Source organism: Erinaceus europaeus, assembly GCF_950295315.1.
Source record: "Erinaceus europaeus chromosome 6 unlocalized genomic scaffold, mEriEur2.1 SUPER_6_unloc_50, whole genome shotgun sequence".
NCBI classification, from domain to species: domain Eukaryota; kingdom Metazoa; phylum Chordata; class Mammalia; order Eulipotyphla; family Erinaceidae; genus Erinaceus; species Erinaceus europaeus.
The window spans coordinates 307319-321704 of NW_026647159.1; the positions used below are offsets into that span (position 1 = coordinate 307319).

The window sequence follows — 14386 nt, forward strand, 5'->3', positions numbered from 1 at the left end:
CTTCACAGAGATTGAACCCATTCTTCCAGGCCCTGGCAAATATGAAGAGGGCTGCACCCTAGTGTTTGAATTAAAACACCAGCCTTAATCCTGTTTCCCAAATCGAGAGGCCAGAATCTCATAGTAGGTCTTCTGTGGCGGCTCACCCTTGCTTCTGAACACTGAGACCAACAGGCCAACAACTTTCAATCCCACAGACAGTTCTGTCCTAGTTATTTTCTGGCTCAGATATGTTCCTTGTAGAAGGAATGGTAACTGGAGCTTCAGAGGCATGTGGCCATCAGTCCCCCTGGGCATTGCTGGGCTCCTACCTCTCCTCCCATGGGTGTTATGCCTGGACATTTCAGGACCCAGTGGGAGGTTGTCTGAGGACAGAGTTGTCCAGCAGCAGGGAAGGAGAGGAAAGAGCAGAACATGCTCAGTGTGGCCATGTCTGAGAGAACAAAAGGAGTCATCCCAGAAGCAGAGGCTGCAAGGTTAAGGGGTGGGACTTGGACCCACTGCTCAAGGTCTGTTTTCCTTAGTTATTATTATCTTTCAGCAGAGCTGTGCCTGGGAAAAAAAAGTTTAGCCTCCACAAGAGAGAACCCACTGGTGGTGGGGGAGGGTGTCTAGTTGGGCAGGAGTTAGTGGGGTTATTGAAGCCTCTTCTTAGCAAACATTCAGTCTGTGTCCCCATCCCCACACCCATAGATAAACCACTAGAGTGCTCACACAGTCTTAGAAATAGGTTTACAGTTTGTTTTTTTCCCCACACATTTAGACTCAATATCCCATGTATGAGTGAAACCATTCTGTAGTTGTCCTTACTCCTAACTTGCTTCACTGAGCATCATCTTCTCCAGTTTCAGCCACTTTATCCCAAGGGACACAAGGATATCCTTTTTGATTACTGCATGATACTCTTTTTTTAATCTAGGCATCTGTCAAAAGGACATTTTGGTTGTTTCCAGGTCTTTGCTATTGTGACTAAAGCAGCTGTGAACATGGGGGTGCACATATCCCTCTGAACCAGTGCTTTTCTGTCTTTGGGGTATATACCTAAGAGTGGAATTGCTGTGTCATGTGGTATTTCCTTTTTTATTTGTTTAAGGATTCTCCATACTTAGTTCACCAGTTTGCATCCCACAGGCAGTGCAGTAGAGTTCCCCTCTCTCCACATCCTCTCTAACACTAACCTTCTGTTGTTTTACTTATGGAGTCCATATCAAAGGTGTGATGGGGTATCTCAAAGTGGTTTTGATTTGCACATTTCTGATGATGAGTGAACTGGAGCATTTCTGCCTATGTCTGTGGGCCAGGGGTATCTCTAGAGAGTCACCTACTTGTATATTCTGACCACATTTTATTGTGTTCTTTTTGTTGAGTTTTCATCTCACCTTTCTCAATTTCTCTCTATATATGTCAAAAATAAAACAAAAATGACCACTAGTAGGGCAACAAAATTGAAAATAAATAAGTAAATATAAATTTTTTAAAATAAGACCACTAGCAGCTGTGGATTCGTCGTTCATGAAGTTACCAAGTCCTAGTGGTAATCCTGGTGTCAAAATAAATAAATGCCTTTAGAGAAAATCCTGGAGTCCTTGCACTTAAACATCATTATTCCTACTATGCAGGAAGAGCGCACCTAATAAAATTCAGGGCGCTGGGTGGAGATGGGCCCTTCTCCATGTGAGGGTAATGGAGAACTGCAGCCCCTGTCCCTGTCCTGCCCCTTGGGCTCAGAGCAGATTCGCCACTGCCCTTGGCGTGGGTCACACTCCCAGCTCATGCTCATCCTCACTCAGAGACAACTTTTCCCTCAATCCACAGCCCGCAGTGACCATGTTCAGCAGGGCCTCGAGACAGAAGTGCATCCTTAGCCAGGCCAGCTCAGCGCTGGGGAGAAGCAAGCCCAGAGAAGATGCTGCAGACAAGGTAGGCAGACAAGCTTCTCCCTGCCTGGTAGAGACAACCTGGCTTTGTCCAGTTTGCAGATGTGGTGGTGCTCATTCATGCACTTGAAATGCTGTCTCCTAAGTATTCGTTCCAGTGACTGGCGAGGTCAGTGAACCTGCCAGAACCCTGCAGGGACTGTTGTTTTCCCAGATTTGACCCCTTGAAAGCAGGACCTTAGTCTGCTAGGGGAGGAAACCGCTCAGCCGTGTGGCAGATGTGCACTGAGGTGTTGTGAAAAGTAGAAAGCTTACACCTTGAGGAGAGAAGCTGCTGGCAGTGGGTTCCTTTTTGGCGACAAGAACACTGAGGTGGATGGTTGAGGACTGAGGTGGATTTGGGCATTTGGGCAAGAGCTATCCCTCAGAAGTCATAGGCAGCAAATGCAGAGGCAGCAAGGCATGCAACTGGATGGTGTGAGAAGACACAACTGACATCCTGAGGACAGTGTGAAGGGGTCAGCTGAAAGGGGGTTAGGGTGGGGTTGTCCTTGTGCCTTGGCAGTAACTCAGCAAGAAGAGCCTCAGGCTTGCCTTTGTGACACTGAACTTGGATGTGTGAGGTCTTCTAAACCAGCACTGCTTGTGTGAGAGATGAGTTGCTTTGCCAGAGGATGTCTTTCTCCTTAAGTAAGTGCTTAAAACTGGAAAACAGAGTTTTTTTAAATGAACTGTAATTCAGGGAGCCTATGGCCATTGGAAGGTGTGTAAGATAAGAAGGATGTTGTAGCTGTGAATCTCAATGTTATGTGTATTTTTCTCCCTTTTAAAATGATTTAATTATGAAGGTCAAGTCCATTGGATAAGAGGGGTACAATTCCACACACAATTCCCAACACCAGATATCTCCAAACTACCCCCTCTCTTGGAAGTTTTCCTATTCTTTATTCCTCTTGGAGTATGGGCCCAGGATCATTTTGGGGTGCAGAAGGTGGAACGTCTGGCTTCTGTAATTGCTTCTCTGCTGGACATGGGCATTGACAGGTGGATCCATACTCCCAGCCTGTCTCTCTCTTTCCCTGGTGGAACATGGATATGGGGATTTGGGGCTCCAGGACACATTGGTAGAGTTGTCTGCCCAGGGAAGTGAGGTTGGCATCATGGTGTGTGTATTTTTTTTTAATGAAATGATACATATAGTAGTGCCTGTGGATAGTAAGTTGTATCTTTACACCTCCATGTGGATGGGTTTAGCACTGTATCAGATCACTCTGAGTGTTGAACCTAGTTATTTTAAGCATCTAAACAGAGGCTGTGGTAGAAAAGCCAACCATAACAGGATTCATTCAGAAATATCCAGAAGATAATTGCAAAAGAATAGAGAGTGTGTCAGGCTGGAGAGAGAGATGGAACTAGAATTAAAGCTCCAGACTTTCAGTCCCAAGATACATAAGGCACTTAATTCCATGGTGAATGGGTGAAGAGCCCCACAGCCCTGGCACAGTAGTTAGTGCTCAGACTACCTCTGGGCCTCTTACTCCTTTCTCACCAAGGCACATCCACAGTGGGGATTTGTGGTGCAGGCACTGAATCCCAGCAGTAAACGTGTCATTTATGACAAAGAGATGATACAGACACATGGGAAAGCTCCTTTTCCCTAAACACAGATTCCCTCCCCCATTTTATTTAATAGGAGTGAGAAAAATTGAGAGGTTAGGGGATATAGAAAGGGAGAAAGATTGACACCTGTAGACCTGCCTTGCCACTTGTGAAGCATTCCCCCCTGCAGGTGGAGAGTGGGGGCTAGAAACTGGATTCTTTAATTTAGTTTAATTAATTTATTTATTCCCTTTTGTTGCCCTTGTTGTTTTATTTTTGTAGTTATTATTGTTGTCATTCTTGTTGGATAGGACAGAGAGAAATGGAGAGAGGAGGGGAAGACAGAGGGGGAGAGAGATAGATACCTGCAGACCTGTTTTACTGCCTTGAAGTGACTCCCCTGAAGGTAGGGAACTGGGGGCTTGAACTGGAATCCTTATGCAGGTCCTTGGGCTTTGCACCACCTGCGTTTAACCCACTGTGCTACAGCCCGACTGCCAGGACATTGATTCTTGCGTGGGCCTTGTGCTTAGTAATATGTGCGCTAAACTAGGTGCACCACCGCCAAATCCTGACTTTTTTTTATTGTCAACTTAATACTTTACAAAATTGTATGATAATAGAGGTATAATTCCATACTGTTTCAACCACCAGAGGTCTGTGTCCCATTCCCTGCATTGAAAACTGCAGTCTCCCAAAGTTACCGATATGGGCTGATTCTACTACTTACCATCTGCCTGTCTGTCTATCTAAGATCTATCTTTATCTATGTATATATATTTTTCTCCATTATTTTTGTGGTCCTACCTTCACTTCCTTTCTAGGTCAGCCCTACACCTATTACCACTTAGAAGGTCTCTCCTTGTCACACCCTGATCTTCCACCAGTCACTTTTCACTCCACCCTCTCTATGTCATATCCTGTTTCCACCCTACTTGGAGAGTATAAAAACAGCTGCTCTTCTGATTAAAGACACTTGGAAATTGTTTTCCGGCTCCGAGATTTCCAGAGTGTATCTCCTGCGAAGTTAGTGTGGCAAGATTTCCTGATCCCTCTCCCACGCAGCAGCCTAGATCGGCTCCAGTTGAGATCTCTCCAAGCCAGAGAGCAATAGCTCCGGAAGAAGCACCCTCAGGCTATCTCGGCAGGTGTTGGTCGGTCAGTCTCTACCCCTGGACTGTTCTAGTAGAGTAGGGCTCTGGAGAGGTGAAGTTCTGGGAAGCATTGGTGAGATCATCTTCCCAGGGAAGTCAGGATGGAATCACAGTAGCACCTGCAATTTGGTGGCTGAAAGGCAGTAAGATGGAAAACAGGACAAAATGTTTAGTTAACAGGAACCATAAAGTAAGTATAATGCAGATGAAAGTACAGAGCTTAGGATAGAAGGGAGCTAGGAAGTCTATTTTAGGAGTGTTCCTAGGAACTTATGTCTTAGTAATCTTTGCTTGAGCTTATTAGCTAACATGGAGGTGGACTAACAATATTGTCTGAAAAGATGGTGTCAGAGTTGAGAGTAGTACTAGAAATCACGATTAGGGTAGAGAGTTGCTTGCAAATTTAACAAAAAATATATAAATGCAATTAACTGTTTACCTCAGTGAGCTAACCTGGGGCTCATATCTATTCATGTTTAGCACTAGAGCCTCTGCAACCTCCAAGTCCCTGTCAGGCTTAGCTCACAGTTGATAATCACATCTGAGAACATTCTAGGATACACTCACTTCAGAATCAGTCTTCTTTGAGTGGCAGAATAGGATAATCCAGCCTCCCTTTGGAGAGTAGTTCATAGTGAAGGTATGGTCCTGAGAAGCCCACAGAAGGGCTTATGATGTTGTTCCTAATAGATATGACCAGTGATAATAGAGAGAGGTCTAGGGGAGAATCTATGGGGTATTCAAGGATTCCCTGTCTAGGACTCCAGGTGATGATAACATGGCCTAATGGTGGCCAAAAAGGTCATAGATAAGTGAGCTAGTCTCTTGCCCTTATTTGTAGTCCCTTTATCTGATAAGATTAGACTTTCTCCCCATGTTGAGTGTAATTTGTTGTATCCAAACCAGTATTGGATTTATGGAATAGGGCCTCATGTTGGGGAGGAAATAGACCTAGGATTTTAGTGAGGTCTTAGTTAGCCTCAAGTTTTTCTTCAGTTACTTGATTAATGATTTTTTTTTTTTTTAATACCAGAGCAGTGCTCAGTTTTGGCTTATGGTGGTATGGGGGGTTGATCTTTGGTCATTGGAGCCTCAGGCATAGAGTCTGATTATGTAACCATTATGCTATCTCCCCCTCGTTTTTTAATGATTCTAATAATGGTTGTCATAGGGACAGTACTTGTCCTTTACTTGATGTGTAATTTTTGCCTGTATATCTCTTGGCCAGTTGTATAGTGTCTCTTCTAAAATTAACCTAAGGGTAACAATAATGCTGATGCTCTGTCAGAAGAGATTTAAAAAGATGGAAGACTATATCGTACTTAAATTCTTTTTGAGTTATTTGATACTCAACTACATAAAGTGATTGAGAGAAGTGAAGTAAGGGGTAGGAGAGGATGGTGTATAAGCCTAAATAATAAATATGTGATTGGAGAATTTATGATGCCTTCTTTAGGACATTCTACTAGAATACCAGGCTTATGCTATCTAAGTCTAATCATAAAGGGCTATTTATTAAGCACTTTTACTTTGAGGTATATAATTGTCCCTTGCTTATACTAGGTACATGTAGGCCCTTGCCTGTATTTAATATCTGTAATTTTGTTAGAATATGTGCCATCTGGAAACGAACTAGGTAGTCCCATGCAAACACAGACTTTCAAAGTTTTACTTTGCTTATTAAATGCAAGAAGCAATGGCTACTACTCAGATGGAGAACCTTAGCCATATGCCAGGACCCTGAGTTCCCACCCATACAAATAGCTAGCCTGAGGAAGTCTGGAGGGATGTTCCCAGATACCTCGAGATGGGAGACTATCCAGTGTATCACTGATCAGAACTCCAGCAAAGATTTTATGGATAAAACCACATGTAAAGGAACAAGAAGATCAAAGATGTTTTTAGTTGAACATACATCAGGAACAATTGTCAAGGTACAAATTACTTTCAAGGTAGGAGAGACACCAAGAATGTGTTGGCCTTACTTATGATAGTCTTCTCTTACTATGCACTTTTTTGATGCTCCAAGAAATATTTGTTTATTCTTAGGTCATTTTCTGCACAAACCCCAAAGCCCTCATGGAAGGAGTCAAACATCAGAGTTACAGATAGTTAATATTTTTTTTAAAAAATTTAAAAATGCATTTATTTATTAATAGTGAATTTTCCTTCCTTTTATTTTATTTCTTTAATGTAATTTTTACCAGAGCATTATTCAGCTCTTGCTTACAGTGGGGCTGGGGATTGAACTTGGGTCATTGGAGCCTCAGGCATGAGAGTGATTGCATAGCCCTTATGCTATCTACCCTTTGCCCTTTTAATCTTTATTTATTGGGTAGAGACAACCAGAAGTCAAGAGGGAAGGGGGTGATAGAGAGGGAGAGAGACAGAGAGACACCTGCAGCACTGCTTCACCACTCCCAAAGCTCTCCCCCTGCAGGTGGGGACTGGGGGCTCAAACTGGGTCCTTTCACATTGTAATACATGTGCCCAACCAGGTGCACCACCACCTGGCCTCGTGACAAAGAAAAGAAAGCTTCATGGAACTCATTGTGACACCTGTGTCAGTACCCCCAGCCATTGGTACTGACCAGGAGTGGGAATATTACCTGCTCAGAGGATTCCAATGCACTGACATCATTGTTTCTTAACCAGGAGGAACAGGGGCTCCCACAGCACCCATTCCACCAACTGAGAAAGAGACCACAGGCACAGAAGAGGGCACCACAGCAGGACAGTCCAATCAGGGCTCTAGGACCACTTGACCAGGCTCTCCAGGCAGTGCCAGTGGCTCCACTGTGTCTGGATCATCTGTGGCAGGGCAACACACCAAGGCTCCATCATCCCAGGGCTCTGGCACCACTGGACCAGCACCTAATGACTCTGGAAAAACAGGGCCACCTGAAGAAAGCTCTGGGACCTCAGGCAAGCCTCAGTAAGGATGTCAGTCCACAAGCTCATCTGTCCATCGACCTGGCACCTCTCAACCAGCTGCAGTGCAGACTAGAACCACTGGGCTATCTGTCATGGAGGCAGGAACCACAGGGTAATCCGTGCAAGACTCCAGGACCACCCAGCCTGGCTCAGCAGGCAGTAGCAGTGGATCCACTGGGGCTGGAACAGCAGGAGCAGGGCGCCAGACCACGGCTCCATCATCCCAGGGCTCTGGCACCACTGGACCATCTTCTGTTGTCTCTCAGACTTCAAGCCAGTCTAAGGAAGGATCTGAATCCACAGACTCATCTGTCATAGGATCTGATTCCACTTCAACCTCCTTGGTGTACCCATGGGCACCACTGGATTCTCTTCTACCCTGCTGGGCACTACTGCTTCCTCGGTGGGCATTGTCACAACCACAAGAGTTTTTCCTCAGGGATCCTCTGCTGACACAGCTCCAGCAGGTAAGCCTACACACAGTATATACAAACGTCTTTTTTCCCTTTACATTCTCTCTTAGGTATTTTCAGGCCATTTTGAGCTGTTAATGGCTTCCTGAGTCTTCTTAAAATAATGAAGCTTTCATATTCTAAGTCAGGTCATCATATATTCATCATTTATACATCATGTTCTGTTTAGTCTTTTTTTTAATTTCATTATTAGAAACAGAAAGAAATTGAGATGGGAGAGGGCCATAGAGGAGAGAGACAGACACCTGCAGTTCTACTTCACCACTCCTGAAGCTTCCCTACTGCAGGTATGGACTAAAGGTTTGAACCTGGGTCTTGGAGCACTGTAATATGTGTGCTCAACCAGGTGCACCACGACCTGGCTCATCAGGTTCTGGTCTTTTAATTTATCAATATATTATTTAGAATTGTGCTAGTTGTTCTTATTTAACCCAACATTACAATGAAATTATTTTAAATGCTTGCAGATAATTCATCTACATAACAAGTTTATTTTTACCCTAACCCTTGTGATACTTGCTCTTTAGTTTCCCCCCTCTTTCAAATGGAATTCTCGAGAAATAATATTTTTAGGTTTAATGAGGACTGAAGCTTAGGCTGTCTAGTCTCCAGTCCTGTTCTCAGCCCCTACCCTCCTCACTCCAGTGGCTATAGGAACAATCTGTGTATAGCACATACATCCAACCACACTCTGCCTCTGGAACTTGCAGTGCAAAAGCAATGATTATTAAATGTGACTCAGTTATTCTTCCATAAGTAGAATGTACTATCCACTCTGTTTTATGCTTAATAATAATAAGATGTAGCACAGACCTCACTTAGTAGCTTGGTTCACTGTGTTATCAATACTGCAGGCTTTATTTCCCCTTTTCATTTGTGATTAATGGTGGTTACAATCTATTAAGATTACAATATGTAGGTCCATGACATACTCCTTATCACTGTTTTTTTTTTTCACCTATTTCAAACAATTAATCACTTCTGACCTTTCCACTGCTACTCAGTGATGGTGGAGTATAGCCAAGTTTGTTACCTACATGAGTGTAGATTTGTCACACATAAACTCAACCAAGAATTAGAAATTTCAAGCTTTTTAAAAAAAATATTTATATTTTTATTCCCTTTTATTGCCCTTGTTGTTTTATTGTTGTATTTTTTATTGATGTAATTATTGTTGGATAGGACAGAGAGAAATGGGGAGAGGAGGGGAAGACAGAGAGGGGGGGAGAGAGACACCTGCAGACCTGCTTCACTGCTTGTGAAGTGACTCCCGTGCAGATGGGGAAAAGAGACTGGAACTGGGATCCTTACGCTGGACCTTGCACTTGGCGTCACGTGTCCTTAACCCACTGTGCTACTGCCCAACTCCTGAAATTTCAAGCTTTATTCAGGAAAATTGAGAACAGACATTTTAGAGTACATGTGTGGAGAGAAAGAGAGAGAGAGAGAAAGAAAGAGAGAGAGAGAGATCGAGAAATGAGTGTGGGAGTAAGTTACTGATATGTTGACGGCCCCATGTTAGCAGAGCTAGAAAGGGCCTGTAACAGAGCCTTATCAACTCCCAAGCCCTGCCTCCACCCTCTTTCTAAGCCATGCCCATACCTGTTGCCACTCCCATTTCCTGTGCATTCTTTATTTTTTTAACAATTTTATTTATTCATTTATTTTCCCTTTGTTGTCCTTGTTTTTTATTGTTGTAGTTACTATTGTTGTTGATATCATCATTGTTAGATAGGACAGAGAGAAATGGAGAGAGGAGGGGAAGACAGAGGGGGAGGGAAAGATAGACTCCTGCAGACCTGCTTCACCTCCTGGGAAGGGACACCCCAGCAGGTGGGGAGCTGGGGGCTGGAACAGGGATCCTGACACTAATCCTTGAGCTTTGTACCACCTGTGCTTAACCTGCTGCACTACTGCCAGACTCCCCCATTCTTTCCTTTCTTCCCCACTGGCTTGGGAAACATGTTCTGGCAGTGGTGCTCCAGGGAGTGTCTATACTCCCCAGGTTCTCCCTATCCATTCTCTGACCTGAGCAGCTCTAAGGGGCAGCACACCTGAAGACACAAAGTCTGTTAATGCCCCTCCCAGAAAGTGAGAGTATCAAGGATGTAACACGGGAAGCCTCTCCTTAAAACAGGGCTGTGGTCCAGGAGTGGGCGTGGTAGGTGGAGCATCTCACCTGTGGACCTGAGGTCCTAGTTTATTCCTGCCATCTCGGGTGCTACAGGGATACTGTGCCCTCTGTATCTGTCCCTTGAGGTCCCCTTCATTAATACATATGTCACTGTAACCACAGGACTGCCATCTATACTTAAGACTCAGTTACCATTGCTATTAGAGCTGCTTCTGACCTCTGTATACTCCAGGAATCTGAGCTGTGGATGCTAGGATAGAGAGTCAGTATTCAGGGGCTGGGTGATGGTGCCTGTGGTAGAGTGCATATGTTGCTATGAACAAGGACCCCACCTGCAGGGGAAGCTTCACGAGTGGTGAAGCAGGTCTGCAGGTGACTCTTGGTCTGTCTCACTCTCTATCTCCCCATCTCTCTCAATTTCTCCTTATCTATCTGCTAGCAGAGGAAATATATATATATATATATATATATATATTATATATATATATATATATATATATATATATATATATATGTCCTACAGCAAGGGCAACAAAAGGAAATAAATAATTTTTTTTAATTTCGAAAAAAAAGGTGTAAAAAAAGAAAAAGTGGACAGGGGTAGATGGCATAATGGCTATACCAAGAGACTCATGCTTGAGGCTCACAGGTCCCAGGTTCAATCCCCCACACCACCATCAGCCAGAGCTGAGCAGGGTTATCTATAGTCCTATGTTTTCTAGTCAGACAAAAGAAGTGGGTTTCATGACTTGAGTGAAAATACAGCTTAACTACTGCTTCATGAAATCAGATGCTATCGACAAAAATCTTCAAAAAAAATCTCAGTGATATATATATATATTTTTTCCTCCTCTAGGGTTATTGCTGGGCTCGGTGCCTGCACCATGAATCCACCACTCCTGGAGGCCATTTTTTTTCCCGCCTTTTGTTGCCCTTGTTGTAGCTTCGTTGTGGTTATTATTATTGCCCTTGTTGATGCAATTCGTTGTTGGATAGGACAGAGAGAAATGGAGAGAGGAGGGGAAGACAGAGAAGGGGAGAGAAAGATAGACACCTGCAGACCTGCTTCACCGCCTGTGAAGCGACTCCCCTGCAGGTGGGGAGCCAGGGGCTCGAACCGGGATCCTTACGCCGGTCCCTGCGCATTGCGCCACATGCGCTTAACCCGCTGCGCCACCGCCCGACCCCCAGTGATATTTTTAAAACTAGGTAACTTATCCCCCCCCCCTTTTTAAGCCCTGAATTGTAGCAAGACACATTTGTATGGTCAGAATTTAGTTAGAAAAGACAGACACCTGCAGCCCTGCTTTACCATTCACAAAGCTTTTCCCTGCAGGTGGAGACCAGGGCCTTGAACCCAGGTCCTTGCACACAGTAGTGTGTGTGCTTAACCAGGTGGACCACTGCCTGGCCCCCTAAAGAGGACAGTTTCAACATAAGTGTTTAAAATTCACTGCTTGCCCAGAATTTGAAAACTGAGAAAGCCCTTGGAACTGATCCTAAAGAAGTCTTGGGTGACCTGTAGGTTTACAGAGGCAGAATTTGGATTGTAAAACAGTAAAAAGTGGTAGCTAGAAGATCTAGTGACCACTCCCAGAAGCAACCAAGAATTACCCTTTACTTAAAATTATAGAATAAGACATGGGGGCCAGGCAGTGGTGCGCCTGGTTAAACACACATTACAGTGCACAATGATCTGGCTCCAAGCCCCTGGTCCCCACCTGCAGGGGGGAAGCTTCACAACTGGTGAAGCAGGGCTGCAGGTGTCTCTCTGTCTCTGTCTCTCTCTATCTCCCTCCCTCTCCCTTCTCATTTTTTCTCTGTCCAATAGTAAATAAATAAATAAAGTGGAAAAAAAGGAAGTATAAAAATAAGACATGAGGGGCCAGGTGTTGGTGCACCTGGTTAAGCACACACATTATAATTTACATGTATCTGGTCCCCACCTGCATGGGGAAAGCTTTGCCAGTGCTGCAGGTGCCTCTCTATCTCTCTCTCCCTTTTTATCTCTCCCTCCCCTCAATTTCTCTGTCTCTATTCAATAATAAAAATATTTTTAAAACTGATTTTTAAAAAGATAAAGGAAAATAATAAAGGGGCCTGGGCAGTAGTACACCTGGTTAAGTGCACATAGTACTAAGTATAAGAACCCAGTGAAGGATCTGGGATTGAACCCCTGGCTCCCCACTTGCAGGGGGAAGCTTCACAAGCAGTGAGGCAGGTCTGCTGGTCTCTTCCTCTCCTCTCAGTCTCTCTGTTCTTTTTTTTATTTTTTATTTATTTAAGAAAGGAGACATTAACAAAACCATAGAATAAGAGGGGTACAATTCCCATAACCTAATCTCCACATCCCACCCCCTCCCCTGATAGCCTTCCCACTCTCTATCTCTCTGGGAGTATGGATCCAGGGTCCTTGTGGGTTGCAGAGGGTGGAAGGTCTGGCTTCTGTAATTGCTTCCCCGCTGAACATGGGCCTTGACATGGGTTGATCCATACTCCCAGTCTCTCTGTTCTATCAAATAAAAATGGCCACTAGGAGCAGTGGATTTGTAGTGCAGGCAGAGAGCCCTAGCAATAACCCTGGAGGTAAAAATAAAAAGAAAATTAATTAAAATAAGACATGTGCTCATGCATGCTGACTAGGATGGTTTCTTCCTGGTAGATGGGTGTCATTTATGCACCTGTGGGAGCACATACTCAGGGACTCTGAAAGCCAAGGCCATTGGCCACTATCGCTGCCTGATCATTATACACAAATAACCTGTTGCATGTTGCCAGATGTAACCTCCATTTTATTAACTTCAGATTAACAGTGTGCCGTGGTCCACTGGGAGAAGAAAAAGTGGTGAGTATCCCATTTCTCTTTGCTTGAGTCCACACTTGCTGTCACCCCTCACTTGAATAACATGTGTCCACCTGACATGACCCATAGCCTGGAGACACATGGACGGCCAACTGCCACCAGTGCACCTGCATGGCTGCCAGGTCTGTGGACTGCAGACCCCGGGAGTGCCCCGCCCCACCCACATGTGGAGCCGGAGAGAAGGTGGTCACCTTCTCATCTAGTGATACATACCTGCTGTGACATTGGACACTATGGTGAGTCATACCAGCATGTTTAAAAAATATTAATAAAAACTTCAGAGGGTCATATAGCATAATGGTTCGGCAAAAAGACTTATTCCTGAGGCTCCTAGGTCCCAGGTTCAAAACCCCACACCAACATAAGCCAGAAATGAACAGTTCTTTGGTAAAACAGAAAAAGGAGGGGGCTGGTGGTGACACACTTGGTTGAGCGCACATGTTACAAGGTGCAAGGATGTGGTTCAAGTCCCCATCCCCCACCTGCAGGGGGAAAGCTTTGTGTCTCTGTCTCTTTCCCTCTCTACCTCTCCTTACCCTCTCGACTTCTAGCTGCCTCTATCAAATAAATAAAAGTAATAAAAAATTAGAAATATTAAACCAGCATGTTTGAACTGAAGGGCCTAGTTTACTTTTGCATACCTAGGAGATATTTATTGAGCTACTTGTACGCGGTGCTTATGTGACGTTTACCATCCTAAGAGATGCTAATAGATGCTCTGTTTACTGGGCTCAAGACCCTGTTCCCACCTGCACAAGTGGTGGAGCTGTGCTGCTGGTGTCTCTTTCTCTCTCCCTCTCTTCTTCTGTGGCTCACCTCAAAGGGCACCAGTAGGGTTGGTCACTAAGTACCGGGCATGGAGGTTCTGAGCCAGTGTCCCAAAAAGACATGCTTTATGACATTCAGATCTGTGAGCTGGAAATCTGTGGTTGTGACTAGAGGAAATAGGTGGCCCAATTCTCAGAGATCAGAGAAGAAAACCCAGAGAGACCAGAACCTCATGTTATGTAAATAACAGCACAACATCTTCAGGATTGGATTCTGACAACTGATTTGTCATCTTGGAAAGTTGTTTCATGTTTTTTTTTTTTGCAGTTAAAATCAGATTCCTTTATTGTATCAAAGTATAATCTGAGTTTTACAAAGTATTTTCCATATATATATATTTTTTTTCTTTCTTCCCATTTTTTTTTACCAGAGCACTGCTCAGTTCTGGATGATACTGCTGCAGGAGATTTAACCTGGTACTTTAGTGTCTCAGACATGAGAGTCTCTTTACATAACCATTAAGCCATCTACCCCACCTGTATTTTACATTTCTTAGAGGAGAAATATAATTTAACATGTTGTAT

At 44.1% G+C, this 14386-nt stretch overlaps 1 protein-coding gene across 2 annotated transcripts; it reads left to right on the plus strand.

Moving 5' to 3' along the window:
* The first annotated feature begins 1848 nt into the window (after positions 1-1848).
* Positions 1849-13264, plus strand: LOC132536212 (apomucin-like). 2 transcript variants are annotated; one of them, XR_009547873.1, is made up of 4 exons: positions 1849-1920; positions 7286-8031; positions 12985-13016; positions 13104-13264. XR_009547873.1 is itself a non-coding variant. In XM_060183795.1 (3 exons), exons 1-3 carry the CDS (start codon positions 7917-7919, stop codon positions 13254-13256), a joined length of 300 nt encoding a protein of 99 aa, XP_060039778.1. In that variant the 5' UTR covers positions 7241-7916; the 3' UTR covers positions 13257-13264. The 2 variants fall into 2 exon arrangements, 1 of the variants encoding a protein (XP_060039778.1); XM_060183795.1 differs by lacking the exon at positions 1849-1920 and having other exon boundaries at positions 7241-8031.
* Positions 13265-14386: the final 1122 nt, after the last annotated feature.

What these genes read in the sequence shown, in the direction of transcription:
- LOC132536212 (XM_060183795.1), top strand. Translation starts at nt 7,917, where the DNA reads ATGGGCACCACTGGATTCTCTTCTACCCTGCTGGGCACTACTGCTTCC. An exon ending in TGCTGACACAGCTCCAGCAG is followed by an intron (nt 8,032 to 12,984) that starts GTAAGCCTACAC and finishes TCAGATTAACAG; the next exon opens with TGTGCCGTGGTCCACTGGGA. An exon ending in CACTGGGAGAAGAAAAAGTG is followed by an intron (nt 13,017 to 13,103) that starts GTGAGTATCCCA and finishes CATGACCCATAG; the next exon opens with CCTGGAGACACATGGACGGC.